The following is a 22,957-nucleotide window of genomic DNA, read 5'->3' as shown; positions in this document are numbered from 1 at the left end:
AACCTCTTTGGACACAATATTAGGTACAACTGCATAGTAAAGCAATTATAATATTTACAAAGATGCGAATGCTCAATTGAGCAAATCCATTTGAGTTTTCACAGCCAATCATCACAGAAAGCTAATAATTATCATTAGCTTTCTGTGATGATTGGTGGAAAATAATGAAAATCCCTCTTCACTTTACCAATGGTATCTTACAAAACTCTGTAAAATATGTACCTGTACTCATTACAGTCCCCTTTTATTATACTGAATTGCATCCTACTGGCTCTAGGATTTGGCCCAGCTAAAGCAAACTGAGTTGATTAAGACTTTAAATTCAAATTCTCATCTATTCTCAGTAGTACGACAAATTGCACCCACAATAATGTCCATATTGTTAAAGCAATACTGCTTATCGTTGTAAAAGTAGGATAATTGATATACCTCTTGCAGTAGATACCAGGGATGTCCAAAGGGTAAGTCATACAATGCAAAGCAGTTAAACATAATTGGAGGCGAAATACCATCTTAGTGTTTTGGTGGCAAAGCAAATAAGCATATATGCATTAGTAGGATGACAAAAAAACATTAAACTTAAATTTTATAAAGGTTGATATCCTGTTCTAGGTCCAGTTTTTGGAAAATACTTTTCCAATCTTTCTTTTTACGTTTAAAAATGATGCAAACTTAAAAATGAAGAAATGTTGCATAACGGTCAACTTTTGTTACATTTTTATTTATTAAAAAAGTCTTCTATCTTTCAACATTTTTTTCATTTGTATTTTTTCATTAGAACCTTTCGTTGCAGCTCTTTTGAATATCTATTATTGAAATATACTGTGGGCCAATAAAAAAATAAATAAAACAAACCACAAATAGCTATGTCAGGCTGTACTCTGCTTCAGTTCATGCATGTGTACCTAATATTGTGGCCACAGAATCTTAGTGAAGGCTTCACTGTTTGACTATTTCAGAGTGCAATGCCAAACAAAAGCACACATTTGTGCACACTAACCCGTCTGAAAAAAAATCTCGTGCAGTCAATCAGGGAGGTGACAGGCTACATCCTGTTCGCCATCAATGAGTTCAGCCGCCTGCCGCTGGACCACCTTCGTGTCATCAGGGGCACCACCTTGTACGAGGACCAGTACGCCTTGGCTGTGATGGTCAACTACCAGAAGGACGGCCAACACGGCCTGCAGGAACTGGGCCTGACACACCTCACAGGTATACATAAAAGTGGCTTTGGTGTTTGTTATGGGCTATATACAATACATCCTTTGGAGGAACTGGGAGCACCAGGAACAGAGTTATTTCATCTGCCATAATTCCCGACCTACAGAGCGCACCTGGTTATAAGCCTCACCCAGTACATTTGTAAAGGAAATACCATTTGGTACATACATACGTGTAAAAGCTGGAAGTGCCCACTTTGAAACCCACATTAAACGCGAGATATTTACAAAGACGGTACACAGAAGAGTTTAACGCTAGCGCCGCCACGCTAATGCTAACGGTAGCGCCGCGCTAACAAGGCTGATTAAAACGTTAATTAAAACGTATTGGTAAAAACCACTGAAACATAGCAGTAACATGCTAGCGCAGCGCTAACAGGGCCAGGCCGGTAAAAGTCACTTCCTCGGCACATATATTCCACCGGTCTCACTCTCACCTTTTCTGCTTGAGTGCTCACTTGCAGACATTAGAAAAAATGCTCAAATAAGCCACGTTACCGCACCTACCGCACGGTTAAAAGCCTGTGAAAAAAGTTGCGGCTTATAGGCCGGAAATCACGGTACACATTTCTTATAGAATTACTGTGTCCCCTCATGGCAAGACCTTCCATCACACGTGTTGCAGTTGACATGTTTCAGTTAACTATACTGTATATTAGTGTGAATGTTAAAGTAAAAATTGGATTTGAAATTTTGAATGTATGTTTGACTGTTTATGCTAAAACATACAGTAATGGTGGCATGCGTACTGTATGTTTGTGGGCATACGTACAGTATAATCACATGTTTCAGTGCATAGGTTTGTGTACATGTTGAAGCATAAATGTCAGTGTAGGTGAGGGTGTGTTTCAGTGTCAGTGTGTATGTCAGAGGTCATACAGTATTTTTGAGTGTATATGTTTGTCTATGTTTGAGTGTATAGGTTAAAGTGTTTGTTTGAATGTATATGTTTGGGTACGTGTTTGTCAATTTGTTAGAGTGAATATGTTCAGTGTAAATATTTTTAGTGTATATATTGTGTGTTTAGGTCGATACATTACAGGGAGACTGCAGTTTTAAAACCGCGAGTAAGATTCAAATACACCCTCACTTGACTAATCCCTCCTCGAGCTTAACCAAAAGCCCCACACTAACATACACAAGCGTGATTTACAAACATAGCTATTCATCATGGAATCCGATTATGAAGATGCATATTTGTGATGGCCGCAAAGAATGCATCAAGCTTCATGAAAATCGTAGCACTGTCATTGGTAAGCTAGCAGTAGCACTGAAAATGAAGAAAAAAATAAATAGTTTTTGGTTGGGTGTGATTATAATGTGGTTATCTATATATAGTTTCCTCCATTTCCCTTGAAAATCAACATATACTGTATATTACAGCGATCATGTCCAAATGATGTACGTACATGTTCAAATTAAGTAAATTCAAATAAGCCCCCCCAGTTTATACTGTATGTTAGAGTTTGTTTCAGTGCATGCAGTACTGTATTTATAGGGTACCATATATGTTTTAGTGGATGCGTTTAAGAATATACTGTACATTAAAGTGTAAATGTTTAGGTTTACATTTCAAGTGTATGTTAAGAGTACTCTATGTGTTTTAATGTTTAGATCTACTGTATATGTTTGACTGTACAGTGTATTGTTGAGTCATGTGTATACACCCCTGTATACATTAGTGTCTAAGTATTTGTGAGAGTTTTTGTCTTTAAGATAGTGTGTATGTTCGAGTTTATCAGTTAAACCATACTGTAGTACTGTATATTTAAGTGTGGGCGCCTGTGCAGATAAGAGGTAGCTCGTTGGAGCTCCCACACTGCCACGCCTTCAGCATACCTGTTATTGAACAGTACCTGTGTGTGTCGTGTGTATGCGTGTGTAGTTTACGTGGTGAGGTCCTAGCAATGCCTCGTTTAACCATCGTAACTGCCAATGAAACATGAACCCTAGCCCATGACAATGTGTTTTCCCGTGCTGCAATATCAAATCATGTCTGAGAGTGATATGATGAGTCATGAGCATGTCGTGACTTGTTTTTGTCTCTCATCATTTGCATGAATTGTCTGCCACCTACAGAGATACTGGCGGGAGGAGTCAAGATCATTCAGAATAAATATCTGAGCTATGCCCCAAAAGTCATCTGGCTGGACATCGTGAAGGATGAGACGGCGCCTATTGTATTGGAGGACAATGGACCTGAAAGTGAGTGAAAACGCACCAAAATCCAATCATCTGCTCTTTAGTAGATTTGTTTTGAAAGAAAAAGAAAGGATTACCTGATTAATCATGCAGAGAAGAAGGTGCAGCAGTTTTTGTTGATAGTAACATCCATCTATCCATCCATTTTCTTTTGCCGCTTATCCTCACGAGTTCCCTATCCCAGCTGTCAATGGGGGTAGACCCTGAACTGGTTGCCAGCCAATCCCAGGGCACATAGAGACAAACAGCTACACCCACAATCACATCTAGGGGCAATTTAGAGTGTCCAATTAATGTTGCGTGTTTTTGGGATGTGGGAGGAAACCGGAGAGAACCGATGCAGGCACGGGAGAACATGCAAACTCCACACAGTCGGGGCCGGGATCGAACCCGGCTCTTCAGAACTGTGAGGCCAACGCTTTACCAGCTGACCCACCGCTCCACCTTGTTAGTAACAGTAGTTTTCTTTCTTAGGGCTGCAACAGTTTAAGAAAGATCATGAAAAAAATATTTTAAACCAACCAAACTCATTGGTTATAAAAAGTCTACAAACTCCTGTTCAAATTCAAAGAGATAAATAATTTCAAGACTGAACAGTAAACTTCATTTGAGGTTAATCAAAGGCACATTAAATGGTGGCAGGTGTGTGCTGACTCCCATTTAATGATTTTGAATGTCATTGGTGAATTATTATTGCAGCCAATTCTCCAGTGATAAGAGGGTGTGCACACTTGTGTAACCACAACTGCATAAAGAGTTTTTTAAAAAACACAGTTGTACAGGTTAAAGGTCACATGAGTGGAGATCTCATTTTTTTTATTATGGAATAGGAGTGCTGAAGAATTTAATGAATTATTTTGGAAGTGAAATTTGAAAGGCCTTTCAGTCAATTGTTATTTGAGTTATTTTAGTAAGAATGTGTGTCAAATGTGTCTTTTACTGATGTTACAATATCACTCTACACTAAAATGGTGAAAATCCATGCACATTATCTTTAGTTTTGTGTAATTTCTGTTTTATGTGTCCATGGGCAGTCCCAAAATTTAAACACATTTAGGATTATTTTGAAGAGAATATTTATGAAAATACACTTATACTTCAATTGTGTATTCTTTGTGCAAAGCTATTATGTCCAATAAAGTTATTATAATTCCTATTCCAAATACAATGTTTGGTGAACTCATACTAACAAAGGAATGTCTGTGCCAGAGCCTTGCAGTGATGCATGTGAGAACGTTCCGTGCTGGGGTCCCGGAAACAACACGTGTCAGATCTGTGAGTGACATCAACGTTATTTTGCTCCGTATGTCCGGTTGATTGATTGATTGACATGTGGTCTCAAATGCGCTCCAGTGACCAAGACGGTGTGCGCCCCGCAGTGCAATGGCCGCTGTTTTGGCAGGAGCCCTAGCGAGTGTTGTCACAATGAGTGTGCCGGAGGCTGCAATGGACCCTTCGATACCGATTGCTTTGTAAGTCCCCATGGTTGACATCTGTGTCATTCACATCACAACGTCAAACCAAGAGACTGTAAAAAAATGATACCAACTTTAGCAAAGGTTTATGGTTTAGTTGAAACCTTTAGCCTGGGTCAAACTTACCCAAACATAATGTAAAAAATACATCTTATTATGAAGATGATTGACTATTTTGACTATTGTTGCTTCAATACCTTCTCTTTTTCTCTAATGTACCCAGGAGCAGATTTACCATTAAGCAAAGAAAGGCAGTTCTCTAAATTTCCAGGAGCTATGTAACGCTTAAAAATGTTCAGTGTCATTCTTTTTTTCTACCTTAACTCATATGCTTAAAAACCCATAATAATAATAATGATAATAATAATAAGAAGAACAATAATAATAAATATTTAACCCATCATGATTGCTTTAAGTGCTCCGACCTCACTTCCCATAGATCTTACTGCGTATGTGCTGATTTGATTCCGGAAGAAGGTTGCAAGTAGCAAAACAAATTAATTGGTGTGTTGTAAAAATGAAAGGGGAGCAATCCTAGTGGAGCATAGAAGATGAAAGGGTTGAAAGGAAAACCGTTTTCATCAAAACAAATTAAAAACCCATTCGTGGGCAGCGTCCCATTTTTGGGACATCGTGATTTTCACGCATTATATCCTTCAGTATATCAAAATATTTAAGTGTTTTAATCTGAAGCCATAATTTGGTATCAGGAGAGGATAACTCATTGGTCAAAGTCAGCAGTTAGAATTTTGGGACGAGATTATAAATTAATCAAGTTATCATATAACTTAACCATAAACAAAAAAGAAGTGTTATTTCCTTGATTGTGGCCTGTTAGGAGATTTTTATCTCAAAAGGCAAAAAATTGCCACCCTGCACATGAATGGATTAAAGGGTTCAACCTTTTTAGGCAGAACGTGCGTAAACGAGAACAGCAAACGCCTTGAGCAGTTGCATCTGCTGTCGGTGTCAGCTGAGGAGGTTCCCCGCGGAGATGAAGTGGAGAAGAACAAGTGATGCTTTTTATCAAGAGGTGACAATACTTGTTGAGGATTAAAGCTTTTGAAATGGTAAACTGGACCGTCTTCAAAGTTCAAATTAAATGTCGATTCTTCATATCGTTTATAGTAAGTATTGAAATACCTCAATTGTTTGGTAATACTTCTCAAGATGTTTTTAAGGACTTTATCAAGATCAGGAAATAGGATAATTTCTCAAACCAACACTTTTTAGTGAGTGAACATTTAAATATTCAAAACCTCTGCAGGGCCCCACGACCAATGTTCCCTCTTAGCTGAGCAACTGCGCATTTGCACACTTGTCGCACACTCTCAGCGCAGAGGAAACAGATCCAGCCCAGCGAACTCCAGCCTGGCGCCTTTTTTTTTTTTTTTTAAAGACGCACACCGCCTCTCATAAAGAGCTGCTGCTCACCCACACCAGGCCACACACTCTACTTCCTAGTTTACCTGACAACGCCCCCCTCCATTTTAAAGGGGTACATTACACAGATTTTCTCTTTTTAGAGTAAAAAAGGTCTAGTCTGATGCCAATGTAGAAAGTGCAGGATGAGATGGTGTGTAATGTTAAAATTTCACCTTGACACAGCCTGATTGAGGATGAAAGCAGAGACGATACATTGCCCAAAAAGTTAATTCTGTATTTTAAATATAGGAGGCAACGTAACATTAACCCTAAAACTGTTTGGGAGCATCATTCAGCTTTCAAAATGCATTGTGAAAGATATTCTGCAAGCAATAATTCAGTTTTACACCATGAAAAACAGACGGATAACATTGTGTGTTAAAAATAATGAAACAAAGTTGGAAAATACATTTCACATTTATATTTAATAGTTGGCTAGGTATGTATTTGTATTGTAATGTATTTTTTTCGTTTGTTGAAATTTTCAGTGTAAGTTTGCAAAAACACAAAATTGTTCTTAACAATGTTCTGATGGCTCGTAAAATGCTTTAATCTGAATCTTTTAATGTGCCATGTAACTTCAATGGGTGACACTGATTGACCACAGTGCATACGTGTGATGTTAGTCACAGAGGTCAAAGGGAGCGCTCACAGCCTTAGCGTAGTTGATCAGACACGTAAAACATTAGAGGGAACATTGCCCACGACTGGTCTTGCCTTAAGCCCACAAACGGCTAAATACTGTACATCCCTGTCCGTCGCATTTTGCAGGCTTGCAGGAACTTCAACAACTCGGGTTCCTGCGTCCCTCAGTGTCCCCAGACTGTGATCTACATCAAGCACACGTTCAAATTGGAGCCCAACCCCAACGCCAAGTACCAGTACGGCTCCATCTGTGTGGCCCAGTGTCCCGGTGAGTCCGCTCGCCCCCTTTCCACAGATTTGCAGTAATTCTGCGTTGGTTAACCTAGCTCTAAAAAATTCTGAAGTATACTGCCCTCAATCTCCTCTGGAATAAAAAGGTCTCCAGCAAATGAATACAGAAGACCCTCATTCTACTCTCTCTATTTGTTAGCATTAGTGTGCTTGCGAGCTGAGTCCAGTCATCTTATATAAACAGCAATAATTGTTCATACACTGCACTCTTTGCAATGCTTTAGTGCCGTTTGTGCCCCCTAGACATGCTAAATGTATTTTTTTCACAGCAAACTTTGTGGTGGATGGCAGCTCATGCGTCAGCAATTGTCCCACACATAAAATGGAGGTGGAGAAAAATGGGATGAAAAGGTGTGAGCCCTGTGGAGGCCTCTGTCCTAAAGGTATAGTACTTCCTGTCATTAATAGTACAGTGATGAACTGAAATGACTTATAAATAGAAGATGGAATTATACATCCAAAAGGGTAGTGTTATACTGTACCTACCGAGTATCCAACAGTAGATCTAAAACAAGAACTGTAACACAAAATCATTTTTTTAGGATTGACAATGTTACCAAGTCATTCATATACAGCACCGCTCCTTTCATTCATTTGTGAACTGAGTCCATTTGTTGCAATAATTTTGCCATTTCCACATAAATCTTTTCAATTTATATGTATTGATTCATCTTACATTGAACATTTTTGAATTTGTATTTTTGATTGCTTTTTCATATTAATTAATTTGCTAACTGATTTATTGCAAATAATAAATCCGAGTAGAAAAGACAGATTCAACATTTATTAATTAGTTGGTTAAATAATTTAACTGAATGAGATGAAGTAAAACATGAGCAGGATTTAATTTAATAAAATTACATTTTTAACATAAAATGCAAAAAAATGTATGACAAACATTTTTTTTGTTACATATTTAAATTATTTGATTATTGATTTATTATAATTACATGAATTATAATTCTAAAAAAAATTCATGGATTATTATTATATCACTAAAATAAATTTTCACATTTGCAATGAACCTTTTTTCTTTGCTTAGCCTTTCGTACAAATGACCTGGCTCATCTTTCCGTTTTACAAATCAAATGTGGCCCTTGAGGAAAAAATGATTGCTTAATTTGGTTTCATTTGTTGTGCCTTTGTTAGTTTCGTAAGTTTTATTGAGTAACGCTAAATAATTTTAAGTGCTGATAGTGAATTATTTCCGTAAAAATGTAATCATAAATTTCACTCCTTCTCCGCAGCTTGCCGGGGTACAGGAACTGAGAACCGACAGACGGTGGACGCTCTTAACATCGACAGTTTCATTAACTGCACAAAGATCCAAGGCAGTCTTCACTTCCTGGTGACTGGGATCCATGGGTAACGAGACTCTTGACATTAATGTTTGTGTTCTTGCTACATGGGGGATTTTAACTTATTCTTGTGTATTTTATTCCAATACAAGTGACGATTACAACAACGTCCCAGCCCTTGATCCGGAAAAACTGAAGATTTTCAACACGGTGCGCGAGATCACAGGTGTGCTTTCGTTTTTAGCAACTGTTCATTTTTGTTCGATCTGACCACTGAACACAGGCATTGTAACCTTTTCAGACATCCTCAGTATCCAGTCGTGGCCTGAAAACATGACAGATCTATCCGTCTTCTCCAACCTGCAAACCATTCAAGGCAGAAAACTGTATAGGTGAGCTTTTTTAATGCACTTTCTAATCGGTCTGCATGAAAACAAACAAACAAATGAAGCTCAAACTAATAATCACATTGTCTTTTTGTATCTCTTTAAAACTATTCAGAGGAGTGAGCTCTAAAAGGTATAGTAATATTTTTATGTGCCCACCTTTTTACGCTTCTTAATCTCATTTTGAACTTTTAAGTTGGTGGTGGGTGCCTCTGTTCTTGTTGTTTTTTGTTTTTTTTTTGCATGCTATTTCAGGTGTGAATCATTTGACTTCAGAAACCCCAAATCTCAGTGTTTTCCCCAGCATGTTACATTGTCTTTATTTTTCAGGGGCTACTCTCTCCTGGTGATGAAGATCCCGTCCTTGACCTCTCTGGGTTTACGCTCGCTGCAAAGAATTAATGACGGAAGCATCTACATCACAGGAAACAAGAGGTTGTGCTACCACGACACGGTCAACTGGACACGCATCTTGAGTGGCAGTTCACGGCCTCAGCGACGGCAGAAGTACATTGACGTCAAGGAGAACCGGCCAAGGGATGAGTGCGGTGAGTTATTTTGCATCAAGCGTGTGCCAGGGGCCACGTTGGGCTCGCTATGTTCTTCAAATTCAGCTCACCGACAACTTACTTTATTAACAGTTCTATCACATTTGTGGTATTAATTTAGCTGTTCTTTTTGTAATTTATTTTTCTTCATTAAAACATCATTAGAGTTTTTCAATTGTTTTTAACGTATTAGTGCTTTTCAGACAGACAGACAGCACAGGTTTCAACGTAAGATTTTATATTGTAGATTTGTCATTTCATTTTTTTTGTGCTGCATTTTCAAAATCAAAGCTCAATCAGTTTTTCTCAGTCATTGATTAGATTATTGATTTATTGTGAATAAGAAAATAGAAAACTACCGACATTGTCTTTTGCTAGTTTTGTATTAATTTCATTAAATAATGGCTTAGTTGTACTTTTAAGAATGAGGAATTATAACAATATTTGAAATGAACAAATCTCTTGAAATTAAAGGTATTTCACACGTTTTTTTTTAGATTTCCATAGAATTATAAGCATATTATAAGTGTTTTTTGATGTTTTATTAATTTTTATTGCTGCTGTTGTGACTTTAGGCATGTCTTATCAGGAATCACCGTAGTGAAAATCTATTCAAATATTGTAAAATAATATAAAAGTATTAGCAAAATATATATTACCATTTTGATTTTACAACATTTTTTTTACAGTATTTGGTTTTAAGTAATTGGCTAATTGATAGTTATACAATGCAAAACTGAGAGTCAATTATTCTATTCTAACAGATTGTGTTAGACAACTTACATATACATTTTATTAATTGTATATATATATATATATATTATTTTTTTTTTAATTAACACCTCTGCCCATTTTAAAAATCAAATGCGACACAAGTTTGGTCTTGTTTGGAATCTGCTAAATTCAAACTATTGGCACACGAAACGGTTCGATTGACATTTCGTTTTCCGTTGGTGTTTCTGTAAAGTTGAACAAGGCCACGTGTGCGACAACCTGTGCTCCTCTGAGGGCTGCTGGGGTCCAGGCCCGGATCAGTGTCTCTCCTGCAAGAAGTACAGCAGGGAAGGCACTTGTGTGCCAGAGTGCATGTTCTTGACAGGGTCAGTTCTCATTCCTGTTTGCGCTCTTGCCGACCTGAAATTGCTTTTCTATCAGACGTTTGTTCACAGTTTTGAAAGATTATTTTCATCCCAATATAGGAAGAGACGCGAATTTGCTGATCCATCAGGGGAATGTATGCCCTGCCACCCCGAGTGTAAAGTACAGGAGGGAAAGGAGACCTGCACTGGCCCGGTAATGTTCTCTGATTACAATAAAGTATGTGAGAAAGTTCTTAAAGTGTGGTACCCTGGTTTCCTTTATTGGCAGAAGAAAGAATTACTGAATTCAATTTTCAAAATGTCTATCATGTTACGCTGGCTTGGGTTGTTTTGTTTAGTTCAGTACACTACATTTGTTAAATACAATGTTGGTGTTTCTAACTTTTAAGTACTTCATCTGTTTGAATTGACTCTTTAAGAAATGTTTATTTTTAAACATTTAGCTACTACAATTTTTGAGCAAAAATGAAATTAAATAATTGAACCAATATTTAATAACATTTTGCACTGATCTTGTGAAATGCACTTTGTTCCCCCTGGTGGTTTAACATGAGAAATAATTCAGTAGTCACAAAAGAAAAAGCTGTCACCTTAAATTAATCTTTATAAAAACTACAGGTAATATATATGGTTACATTTTGAGATTTTTACTGGTCATACAGGTGTAAAAAAAAAATTGTCAGAGGACAAATAAAAAGAAATCGTCAACTTTAATGACAAATGGCGAAGGTGACAAATCAAAGACATAAATACAATACATAATGCAAATTGTTTGGGGGACCAGGGAGGAACGCAGTGCTCTTGCAGAAAATCCACGCAAGTGCAGGGATGCACGTAGGCTAACAGTTTTTCATCCACCTGTGCAGGGAGCAGATGAGTGTGTAGCGTGTGCCAACCGACAAGACGGCCCGCATTGTGTCTCCCTGTGTCCGGAGGGTGTGATGGGAGGCGAGGGGGTCATCTTCAAGTACCCAAACAAGCAAGGCCGCTGTGAACCGTGTCACATCAACTGTACTCAAGGGTGAGGCAAACCTAGGACTATGTGAGCTCTCTGTGTGTCTTCTGTATTTGCTGAAATCTGATTTCTCCCTAGGTGCTTTGGTCCTGGAATTGGAGGTTGTATTGGGTCTTCCAGATACATTTCTGGGTAGAATTCTCTTCTTGTTTTGCATCATTTGCGATCATGTATTAAGTTTCAGCAATATGAATTGTCTTTTACTCTCTTTTTTTCCACCCTTTGTCCGTAGACAAGCAACCACGGGCATCGTACTGGGAGTTATAGCCCTTCTGTGTGCCAGCTTCTCTGTTTTTGTGCTGAGTGTTCTGTACCGGCGAGGCCTCGCCATCCGCCGCAAACGAGCTATGAGGAGATACATGGCCAATGGAGGGGTGAGGGTTAGTCAATGGCTACTTTCTTTTGCTGTGTGTTTATTGTACGAGTGTGTGGGAATATATTGGATTTATGCACGTCCATCTGTCACTGCAGATGGACCATTTTCAAATTTTATGTTTGAAACAATATATCATAGTGTGACATTGGTTCAAGATGAGACCCCACTCAAAGAAAGTTAGGGATTTTGAGCTTTGGGCCAGAATTTCAGGATGAACCAAATATGAATTAACTAAATTCGACCTCCTCTAAACTGTACCTGTACATCATTCTTCAATTTTTATTCGAGTGTATTTTTTATTTTGGAGGATGTCTAGTGGGCTACATTGCGGTCATCTACAGTTATCACTTACTCGATTTAAAATATGCTTTGTGTGCTCAGAGTTTTGAGCCACTGGACCCCAGTGAGAAGGGGCCCAAAGTCCACGCTCGGATCCTGAAGTCCACCGAACTGCGTCAGATCAAGCGCCTGGGTAACGGCGTGTTTGGATCAGTTCATAAGGTAATGAAGATTGGGCCAATGTGAAGAACATACTCACACATTTGCACTTTGATTTAAAGCTCGCTGAAAGTAATCTGTTTGCCTTTCACAGGGCATTTGGATCCCTGAAGGAGACACAGTGAAGCTTCCAGTTGCCATCAAAACAATTCATGATCGCACTGGGCGACAGACATTCTTCGAAGTGACAGATGTGAGAATGGACAAAACTACTAACTGCTTATTTCATTAAAAGATTTTTAAAAATCCATTATTTGTTAGCCTCTAAGAATGTTGCACTTTCCCTAGGATGATGTCAGAAAACTTTGTGATAGATTCAAAGCCCAATGTTCATCGCAAATGCAAAAATGTGCAATCATAACTTCCATCAATTCCCAATGTCAACTGCAGCACATGATGGTAATGGGAAGTTTGGACCACATCAATGTAGTCAGGATCCTCGGTATCTGTCCCGGCGCTGACTTGCAGCTCATCAGCCAGCTCAACAACCAAGGCTCACTGCTGGAGCACGTCAGGAACAACAAAAACAAGCTCAGCCCACAGAGGCTCCTCAATTGGTGTGTGCAGATAGCGAAGGTAAAATAACTCAACCGAGCAACACTTCTCTTTGCAAGAACAGGCAAGGTGGTGTATTCCATTCGATATATTCTACTCTGCTCAGGGGATGTATTACCTGGAGGAGAACAGGATGGTCCATAGGAACCTGGCTGCCAGAAATGTGCTGTTGAAGAATAACTACACCGCCCAGATCTCTGACTATGGCATTGCCGATCTACTATACCCTGATGACAAGAAGCACTTTTACAACGAAGTCAAGGTTTGTATACTAGCCGAAACGACTTTCAATCCAATAACGGTGAATAGTCAGACACATCGCAAAAACTTGCATGGTTGGTTTACTGAAGACTCTAAATCAGAAGTGGTCAATGCGTTGCACTGGCCAATCACGAGGCAGTCTTGGTCGATCGCGGGACTGCTTGGCAAAAAAAAAAAAAAAAAACGTAACCCAATGTTCCCTCTAAACTCCGCACGTGCGCAACTCTCCACCGCTGAGGCGGTCTCTTCGGAGATACAATGCGTTGTGCGCCCAAAAAAAAAAATACTCCAATGTTAATTGAAAGTATAACATAGAGCTGTTCAGGGTGTGGCATCTTGCAATGTGATCCAATGAGTGAGGGATGACTGGTTGTTACAGCCAATGGCACAATTCACATACATACTGTAAAAAATGTAAAATACTGTAAAAAAGAAGAAGCCACTGGTTTCTTTCAGGCAACACACAGAACTTTCTCTCACAAACACCGCTGCTCCCCACACTTTCTTTTTCCTAGTTTACCTTACACCCGCCCCCCAACTCCGCTCTTAAAGTCGTACACTCATAATTACAAATGTTCCAATACAGGGTTAGGGTTAGCAACACAGTCTGGGCAACGTAGAGCAAAGATGAGCTAGACATGCTGCTTATGTTTACTTTCGGGATTAATGGAGAAAGTTAAAAAAAGAAATGCTGTTGTTTTAAGATGCAATGAATGTCGGAGTAAGTGAATAATCAAAGAAAAAGTGGTTAAACTGGACGAGATTTTCTCTTTTCGAGTGGGAAAGGTCTGGTCTGAAGCCAAAGTAGAAAATGCAGGATGAGATGGTGTGTAATTTTAAAATTCCACCCTGGCACAGCCGGATCCAGGATGAAAGCACAGACAATACAGTGCACAAAAAGCTACTTCCCCCGTGACCTGACCCAGAAAAGCGGTAGATAATGGATCGATGGATGGATAGTGTAATATATCACCGAACATTAATAAAATAACATTGGGAGCATCATCAACAACCCCCCATCGTTGTAAGGAGAGGCTGGCTGCTTGAAAAGTAGATTTTGGGGTAAAAAAGTCTGGGCACCCCTGCTCTAAATTGTCCATAGGTATAAATGTGACAGCAAAAGGCTGTTTGTTCATATGTGGCCTGCAATTGACTGGCCTCGCCCAAAGATCGTTGTGATAGGTTGCAGCAAGCCCACAACCCCAGTGAAGATAAGCGGTGTAGAAAATGGAGGAATGGATCGGGTGAATGTGTATTGTTAATCGAAAACTTTCAATATATCTTTAGACACCAATCAAGTGGATGGCCTTAGAGAGCATCCTGTTTCGCAGATACACTCATCAAAGTGATGTCTGGAGTTACGGTAAGTTATGTTATTATCGTCATGTTTGTTTATGTGTTTGTACAGCAGGATGATGCAAATCTGAGTAGATCACAGAGTGCAAACGTCTGCCAATGTTTAACTCCTAAAAAAAACAAGTCAGGTCTCATTTGCTCGTGAATACATATTAGCTTCTGGTGTTTGACAGATTCCACATAAAGTGACAAGAACATGCAGATGACACAAATTGCCTACTAACAGTTAACACTTAGTAAAATCTTCTAAAATCACAACACAAGCCAACATAAACAGCTAGCCTGACAAATCCAAACGTGTGGCTGACAAAATAAATGTTTTTGCCATTCCTAATTCAGATGGTGATGATCATGCTTTAAATTGCAAAAAAACCCCAAAACATTCTCCAACAAGGTGAAAATGGTTTTTCATTTTCTGTATGTTAATATTCAAGCAGGTTTCTCGATCATGGGTGGGCAAACATTTATGCTTAAGGGTCACTTTAAAAAAAAAATAGCTTGATAGGCCAGGTCAGATGAGGTAATATTGTTTTTAATTAAAATGTGCATGTAATGTGTAAAATACACTTTAAATATAAAAAAAAAAATCATATTTTTAACTATCATTTATTACTCATTTGTTTCTTGTTATTTTTTAAAAAATAACATTTAAAACGCCAAATAATTACAACATATATTTTATTCTGTACAAAATTAATTATTTAACTTATTCCTTTAAATAAATACATTGCCCACGACTGTTCTAGATATTGGAAAATGACCTAGAGCAATTGGCTTCAATGGCGAGGACTGTACCATTTGCTTTTTAGAGTGGAGAAACGCTCCATTGCCGAAATTGTGTTCATTCTCTTTCCTACAGTATAAGTTCGATGTCGTTGAGAGCTCCCTCGTGCTGTGCTTTGAGAAACCACATTAAATCTCTGTCATTCTTTGGTAGGAGTGACAATATGGGAGATGATGTCACACGGCATAGAGCCATACTCAAATATGCGGGCGCAAGAGGTTCCCGATCTGCTGGAAAAGGGGGAGCGACTGTCCCAGCCGCCCATTTGCACTATTGATGTCTACATGGTCATGGTCAAGTGTGAGTTTAGGGTGTTTTTTAACTTTTGGTTCTACTCAGAAATATTACCTAATTAATTTACTATTTCTGACTCAGGTTGGATTGAATTGGCTTGCATATTGTGAAATGTGACAATAACAAACTGCTTACAGGCTGGATGATTGATGAAAATGTCCGTCCCACCTTCAAAGAGCTTGCCAATGAATTTACCAGAATGGCAAGAGATCCTCCTCGCTATCTGGTGATCAAGGTAAGACAACACATTGTCTGTGTCAGGAGAGTCAGTAAAAAGTAAACAGTCGTTTTATTTACGTGTTATTTGTGCGTCACTATATTTAAACACCTTCAACAGGAGGACTGCAGCCAGCCTGACGGGCCCCTTGACGAGTTTGCGCAACGTAGCGCAGACCTGGATGACCTGGAGGATCTTGACTTTGAGCTGGAGGACCAGCTGGAGGAAGCATCAATGGATCCCCTCCGGCCGCCACCTCATTACCTATCTCCCGTTAAATCTAGAAGCGTCAATGGCCTCTCCAGGCTGGATTCCCACAGAGTAATTGTTTATTTTGAAAATACAGGCTGTTTGGAAGGTCACGCTCCACTTCTATTTTCCTAAACAGACTTTTGAATGCAATTCAGTATACCTCCTGTAGTCCACATTCACACATCAAAACACGGTGACTTTCCAAACACCTTGCGTATATTTGAATCTAACTTCTTGTATCTAAATGGAACTTCTGTCTGTTAAGGTGGTTCTGAGTACACCAGGTGGTGCTGGTTATTTGCCAATGACAGCAGGTGTGGAAAACCAAGGACAGGTATGAGCCTTTGCATCGAGCCCAATTATTCGCCTTCTCCCATGACACTGGATAAACACGCCATTATGAGATCCATTATTATACAATGTTACTTCCTAGCTGTTATTGAGCGGATTTTCACCATTTGGTCCCTATCCCCCGCAAACACCGGGGGTTCACTTTACTCACAAATGCTATCACTCAGTGTGAAATTGGCACCTGCTTTGTGGAACACAAAGCGGATACACTTGCAGGAAGCCACGGTTAGTTCTGTTGTATGAATGGCAACAGTTGGCTACACAGGTTCAATGTACCTTCTGCCAGCTTGTGGAAGAGGAAGACCATGTAATTGTTCTGCCTGGCAATTTTCAGGGCCCAGGTAGGCGCCCCAAAAAAGGTTTTGTAAACTTGATACATCACAGAGAAGATCGGTTATTATGATAAATTGTTATATATTATTATTTACAATTATAAATAATGAACAAATTATTGTTAACAGACTGGGATGAATTTGAATGGACCAAATAAATTGCAAAGCTTGTTGGTCGAATCAGGCTTCAAAACGGTCAAGAACTGCTCTGAAGACTTTGCCCCACGTGACTTTCAGCTGTCAATCAAATTTTATATATGCATGCAAAGACGAGACGACAATTCGGAGTGATACACATTTCACACATTTTCATCGACCACAGAGACGGCCTCTGGGGGATAGGCAGCTTTTCAGTACCATGCCGGGAGAATTTTCCTCAGTTTGCTTCTGTTTAAATTTAGCTGGCAATTCAAAATTATTTAAAAATTGTGTTGCTGACGCTGCTGAAGGGAGGACTTTAGGACAACTGCCGCCCCTGTGGATTTTTTTCTCTCATCCCCTTAAAGATTTGGGATACATAACTCACAGTTTGTCTTTAAATTATGGAGTTGTACTAAAAAGTAGCCATTTATCACCCACCAAATGTAAAATAAAAGCTATCGAAATTACATTTTAATATTGCCCTGTCCACGATATTTCAGGCACCGTGGCAGTCACGTTCTCGACTCAACTCTGCTCGCACCGTGTCAGAGAGCTCGGAGGGCTGCGGCACAGCCATCGAACTGGAGATGATCGAGGACTTGTCTCTGGCTGGGAGCCCAAAGCGTGGGCGTCATCGGCAGGACAGCGCCTACATGTCCCAAAGAGACAGCTTGTCCGGTGGGCCGCCGGAGACGCCATCCCCAGAGATGGATGAAGAGGACCAAAACGGCTACGTGCTGCCTGGACACAGCCCCGAGAGAGGTCATATATTTTAGACTGTAGCAATAGTATAGTAAAAATAGAAATTAATGACTGGTTGAATTTGAGGCAGCTTGATGGGAGAGTGGTTAGCACTTCAGTACTGCCTCAGTTCTACGATTTGGGTTTCGAATCCTGTCTCGATTGTGACAGATTGAAAAAACTGTACCTCTTTCTCCCCCCCCCAGAAACCCTGCTGTGTCCGCCCCGAGTCATTCCCGACAGGTTGGGCAAGTCGCACTCCTCTGGGCTGTTGTACAACTCGAACGACGACAAGTACGAGTACATGAGCAAGCAGACGAACCTCTCGCCCCGAATCCCCGCCCGCCTCAAAGAAAACGGCCACCGGCTCAAGGCCAACAAAAAGCGAACGTCCTCCCTATCGTCGCAAGTGACGGCGAGCTTGGGCGATGTCACGTCATCCATCAGGAATAATCAAAGCTCAGAACAGCTTGGTTCTGAAGAGGTGAAATATGAATACATGGATATCAGGCGTAGTGAGAAGAGCGAAGCCCCTCCGGCGCACGCCCCTCCTCCTCCTCCCATAGTTGGCGGAACGCCGGAAGAGGAGGAGGAGGAGGAAGAAGAGTACGTGGTAGACAGTAATTATCATTACACGAACAGACAGCCAAACGTCAGAAAAGCTCTTCGGGAAAACAGGCAGCCACAGATCCAGAATGGGGACGAGGGTGATGCTTATGAGTACGAGGAAATGGACTGCTTCCCCGCCATCAAGCCTGCACCGACAGCAGAGTACCAAAACGTGCAAATGGGAGGCGAGGGTGAGGGAAGTGGCCCCGCGGCTCGTCAGTTTGGCTTTGAGCCTTATGTAAAAGTACGAGCTGGAGTTGAGATTGGAGACCCGGCGAGCGGCGACAGATCCTTTGACAATCCCGACTATTGGCACAGCAGGATGTTCCTCAAGCCTAAAGCGGTACCCACATGAAGGAGGCTCCTCGGCGTCTTGCTTATTGCCATTCATGAAGGACTTGACAGGACATTACACCCATCCATCCGACTATTTTCTGATCAAAAGCTAAAATGTAGCCTACTTGAACTGACAGAAAGCTCAAGAACCATACACTCGTGTTCAGGATTACCAGTGCGCCATTTCTAGATGCACTGAAGAGAAAAAGAACGCAAAACAAGCTATATCCAGTATTTTAGTTTACAATTTCTCATGAACAAAATTGATTTTCTTTCTATGTTTTCTAAATAAAATATAAAGTTTGAAATGTGTTTTCTGAGTCGTGATGAATTAACTTGAAAGTACCTCATAAAGTACCTCATAATAGATCTATATTTAATTCTATGACAGACCACATACACAAAGAAAAAAACCCATCAGGTATTTAACAGATTTGGTCATATTGTTGGCAGATTGAAGCAGAGGCAAACTACGGTGGCCGGTAAGCACAAAACAAAAGACGAAACGTACTAAAAAAGGTGATTAAAAAACATAGGAGAGACTGGGATGGGATTCCCCCCTGACCTCCCAGATATTTTTTTTTAAATAAATCAAGCAATCTGAAAGACACTGAGGAATACAATCAGGGAAAATACACCATTTTCTTCAAGCAGAAAAAGATTTATTTCTCAAGTTCATATTCATGCACTAAAATTAAATTTGACCGATTTTTATCTGATTTTTTTGTTTTGACCCCCAACTTGAGCCTTGCCCATCTCCACCTGCACCTCATCCCTGCTTCAAATTGTGCTCCATGAATAGTATCCTCCTCTACAAGTACTCATGCTAGAAAACAAAAGCGAATCCCAAATGCATTCTCCATGAAAATATGAAGTACTGTTTTTATTGGCCATTTCTGAATCTTAAATTAGCCCATTCAGCCTTGTGACGTGATCCCTCACATCGCCCCATCACATTTAATATTAACATCAGTGAATTATTGCGATTGGGTGGCAACCCGTTCGGCGTGTATCTCGCCTCCCGCCCGAAGATAGCTGGGATCGGATCCAGCACTCCCGTCAGCCTTTTGAGGATTAGCGGCTCGGGAAATGATTGGCTCTGTAGAGTAGTTCCGTTACACGAAAGATATTGGTACCTGTTCGGGAGTGACTGCCAACTCCTCGTTAGTATAGTGGACAGTATCTCCGCCTGTCACGCGGAAGACCGGGGTTCGATTCCCCGACGGGGAGGATAAACTTTTTCACCATCTTACGTTCAAGACATCTCAAAATAACATATTTTGAAACATAACAAGGCACAATGGCAAAGTATTCGAAATGTAAATTGAAAAACGACTATTGCGGGGTTTAATATTACGTATATGGGTAAAGGGTTTTAGGACAACTATTAGTTAATTGTCATGGTCATATTCAATTTCTTCAAAGTGTGTTCTAAAAAGCACTTTGAACATGTAGTTATGTTTTAAAAAAAATGTGATTTCAATGTTTTCCGAGGCTATTTTGAACAGCACGCTTTTATTGTTACTACCTTCTATAAAAGTGGATCGAGCACTTGATAACTGAACTGTTGTATACTGGAGACGAATATCAGATGGTCCAGGTTGTTAAAATCGCTAATGTTGACAGCATACACACATTGATTATTAACACTTTTCTGTGCACGGCAAAAGCAGTCACTTCCACTCAAAGCGACAATCGGTACGGCTTCTTCCATAAAATATGCTAAGTAATTTTGCATCTCTTCACAATCGTAAGTTAAAACAAAAATCAACTCGTAAGTAATATGTGAGTTTAGAGGTGTGCTAAATTGAATGTACCTAATAAATTGTCCACGGCACGTCACTTTCATTACATATTTCCGCGGAAATGAACAGCCCGAGTGTCTTAGTTTCGATTCTCTTGAGCACGTTTGATTGACGCAGTGCTCCACCAATCCAATACCGTGCTTTGACTGAAGATCAACCAATCAGCTGTTTGTGTTCATTCGGTGACGGAGACTGCGGAAGCTCAAACGTCCATTGCGGCTCCTGTAGGCGTTTTTGTTTTGTTGCTTTGGAACCAAAATGGCGTGGGAGGGACTCATCTTTCACAGGAAAACGAGACCCAGGGAAATACCTAATACTGGCACGCTTGGGTTGCATTTATAGTCTGACGGAAACCGTTCGTCCCTTACAAGCTGCTTTTTACGGGGAGAAATTGGATATTGAATACACCATTATCGTGATAACCGGTTGACATCACCTCATGAAACAAGGTATGGACGTGTGGAACAAGCAAATATTTATATTCTCACCGACGACTTTGTATATACATGCTAGTTTACACATACATATATGGCTCCTTTCAGAAGACCTTTATTATTTATCGTCAAAGGTTTGATAGATATTGCACTTGCACCCCTTATAACATTTGTGGGTTGCATGTCATCATCACTATAATTATCAATTTTGATCAACATTACCGTCAGTGCTGACGATAAATGTTTACCGGTCTCTGATTGGTTGGACAGAGTGAAATAAAACCAGCTAGCAAAACATCCCTGTAGCGATATGTCCACAATTTAAAACGTTTACTGGTCAGCGTCAGTTTTATGTGCATTTCTTTTCCAGGCTTTATGCTTTTGTCATTCTATTAGCCCAATATCGATTCTGAACTCTTGCAGATGATGTAAGACAAGTGGTACAGGCATGTGGAGTTTTATTTTATTTTTTGGATGATAATAAATAGTTTCTATAATGACGACACAAAACTAGTATTGCTATCAAGAGGTAGTTTAAGTGGGGTAATAAATAGTTTCTATAATTACGACACAAAAGTAATATTCATCGAGCTGGTAAAAGCGTTGGCCTCACAGTTCTGAGGTCCCGGGTTCAATCCCAGACCTGCCTGTGTGGAGTTAACATGGTTTCCCGTGTCTGTGTGGGTTTCCTCCGGGCACTCCAGTTTCCTCCCACATCTCCAAAAAAAACGTGCTAAATTGCCCCTAGGTGTGATAGTGAGTGCGGCTGTTTGTCTCTATGTGCCCTGTGATTGGCTGGCAACCAGTTCAGGGTATGCCCCGCCTCCTGCCCGTTGACAGCTGGGATACGCTCCAGCACTCCCCGCAACCTTTGTGAGGATGATGTGTGAGTTTTGAGACCTGACAAGTGCCAAAAATAATCGAAAATACTACAGTAGTCTCTAAGGTATGACTTTTCTCCTTGCCCACAGGATGTCCCAGTGGGAGAGGCTGATGAAGCTCCCGACTGCGTTCAGTCAGCAGTTACACGACCTGTATGACAGAGAGGCACTCCCCATGGATGTTCGCCATTACCTGTCCACATGGATAGAAATACAGCAGTGGTAATGCTCAAAACTACATCAACACATACAGTACTGTACTAATATTTTAGATAATTAAAAGGGAAGGCTGTCTTATATGGAGAAAATTTCTGTACCTTACTAAAGACACAAATGCAAAACATCTCATAACAATCCTTACATAGGAAGCCATGATAATATTACCGCATGCGGCTGTGAGAATTTAAAATACACCGCATGCACCAATCCACAAAAAAATGTGTGCAATTTAGTGGATTCACGCTGGCTGTTGTCGTGTGTTTCTTTTGTAGGCAGCGAGCAGCAAACGACTACGACTTGGCCTTGGTGTTATTCCAGCTCCTGCTTGAGAATCTGGATATCCAGTACAGTCGCTTTGCACAAGAGGAGTCCTTCTTGATGCAGCACAACTTTCGACGCTATAAACAGAACTTTCAGGTCTGGTCTGAATGTTTGGAAATGAAACCACAAAAAATTCTGTCATGGATATACAGTTTTGACAAAAGTAATCAAAACCTCCACAGTTCCACTACACACAAGCTTAATGAATGACTTGATGACATGATTTTTTCTTTCTGTGTCAAGACAAATAATGCGCATTTACGGTGTTTTTTTACATTGTCTCTGATCTGTGTGATTTCTCACAGCGATACCTGGAGAACCCTTGTGCCTTGGCAAACACAGTCTACTGGTTCTTGGAAAAAGAGAAAGAGATACTGGCGACTGCTGATCTAGCTGAGCAGGTTGGAGCAAGTGTGTGTGTTTTTTTTTATGGCAAAAATCGTGTGTAACGGGCACAGTCTGTTGAACACATTCTGTCTAAAATGAAAGACAATTTAAATCAGCGTCGTGAACTTTTTACTAACTCCACAGGAAATATTAATACACAACATGCAACCATTGTGCAAAGAAAGGAAAGGAAATTAAAATA

General features: G+C 40.0%; 2 protein-coding genes and 1 non-coding gene across 8 annotated transcripts in view; all 3 read left to right on the top strand.

Annotated features, from left to right (window-relative positions):
* erbb3a (erb-b2 receptor tyrosine kinase 3a) overlaps positions 1–18,954 on the top strand; it is a 28,209-nt gene extending 9,255 nt beyond the window's left edge. The window contains exons 3-29 of one of the 3 annotated variants that reach the window (XM_061833087.1): positions 1,026–1,212; positions 3,300–3,425; positions 4,632–4,697; positions 4,776–4,894; positions 7,094–7,235; positions 7,528–7,641; positions 8,506–8,623; positions 8,709–8,782; positions 8,858–8,948; positions 9,058–9,075; positions 9,273–9,490; positions 10,458–10,590; positions 10,690–10,783; positions 11,457–11,611; positions 11,684–11,737; positions 11,838–11,979; positions 12,363–12,482; positions 12,574–12,672; positions 12,870–13,055; positions 13,141–13,296; positions 14,583–14,658; positions 15,589–15,735; positions 15,867–15,964; positions 16,067–16,267; positions 16,464–16,532; positions 17,523–17,784; positions 17,970–18,954. In XM_061833087.1, coding sequence (XP_061689071.1) covers positions 1,026–1,212; positions 3,300–3,425; positions 4,632–4,697; positions 4,776–4,894; positions 7,094–7,235; positions 7,528–7,641; positions 8,506–8,623; positions 8,709–8,782; positions 8,858–8,948; positions 9,058–9,075; positions 9,273–9,490; positions 10,458–10,590; positions 10,690–10,783; positions 11,457–11,611; positions 11,684–11,737; positions 11,838–11,979; positions 12,363–12,482; positions 12,574–12,672; positions 12,870–13,055; positions 13,141–13,296; positions 14,583–14,658; positions 15,589–15,735; positions 15,867–15,964; positions 16,067–16,267; positions 16,464–16,532; positions 17,523–17,784; positions 17,970–18,727 — 4,023 coding nt within the window. In that variant the 3' untranslated portion in view covers positions 18,728–18,954. Of the gene's footprint in view, positions 1–1,025; positions 1,213–3,299; positions 3,426–4,631; positions 4,698–4,775; positions 4,895–5,838; positions 5,931–7,093; positions 7,236–7,527; positions 7,642–8,505; positions 8,624–8,708; positions 8,783–8,857; positions 8,949–9,057; positions 9,076–9,272; positions 9,491–10,457; positions 10,591–10,689; positions 10,784–11,456; positions 11,612–11,683; positions 11,738–11,837; positions 11,986–12,362; positions 12,483–12,573; positions 12,673–12,869; positions 13,056–13,140; positions 13,297–14,582; positions 14,659–15,588; positions 15,736–15,866; positions 15,965–16,066; positions 16,268–16,463; positions 16,533–17,522; positions 17,785–17,969 lie in introns of those variants that run through there. The other 2 variants (XM_061833086.1, XM_061833088.1) reach the window with 2 other exon arrangements.
* A 912-nt stretch (positions 18,955–19,866) lies between these two features.
* trnad-guc (transfer RNA aspartic acid (anticodon GUC)) lies at positions 19,867–19,938 on the top strand. Its single transcript has one exon. It is a non-coding gene; the product is annotated as a tRNA-Asp (tRNA).
* A 779-nt stretch (positions 19,939–20,717) lies between these two features.
* The window catches only part of stat2 (signal transducer and activator of transcription 2), a 76,916-nt gene continuing 74,676 nt past the window's right edge, over positions 20,718–22,957 (top strand). For 2 of the 4 annotated variants that reach the window (XM_061832740.1, XM_061832739.1), the window contains exons 1-4: positions 20,718–20,962; positions 21,919–22,050; positions 22,320–22,464; positions 22,674–22,769. In XM_061832740.1, the coding sequence (XP_061688724.1) occupies positions 21,920–22,050; positions 22,320–22,464; positions 22,674–22,769 (372 nt within the window). In that variant the 5' untranslated portion in view covers positions 20,718–20,962; position 21,919. Of the gene's footprint in view, positions 20,963–21,753; positions 21,834–21,918; positions 22,051–22,319; positions 22,465–22,673; positions 22,780–22,957 lie in introns of those variants that run through there. The other 2 variants (XM_061832741.1, XM_061832742.1) reach the window with 2 other exon arrangements.

The sequence above is a fragment of the Syngnathoides biaculeatus genome, chromosome 10, assembly GCF_019802595.1.
Source record: "Syngnathoides biaculeatus isolate LvHL_M chromosome 10, ASM1980259v1, whole genome shotgun sequence".
In the NCBI taxonomy this organism is placed as follows: Eukaryota; Metazoa; Chordata; class Actinopteri; order Syngnathiformes; family Syngnathidae; genus Syngnathoides; species Syngnathoides biaculeatus.
Note: the sequence above shows the minus strand (reverse complement) of the source record. Positions and strands in the feature narration are given on the sequence as shown.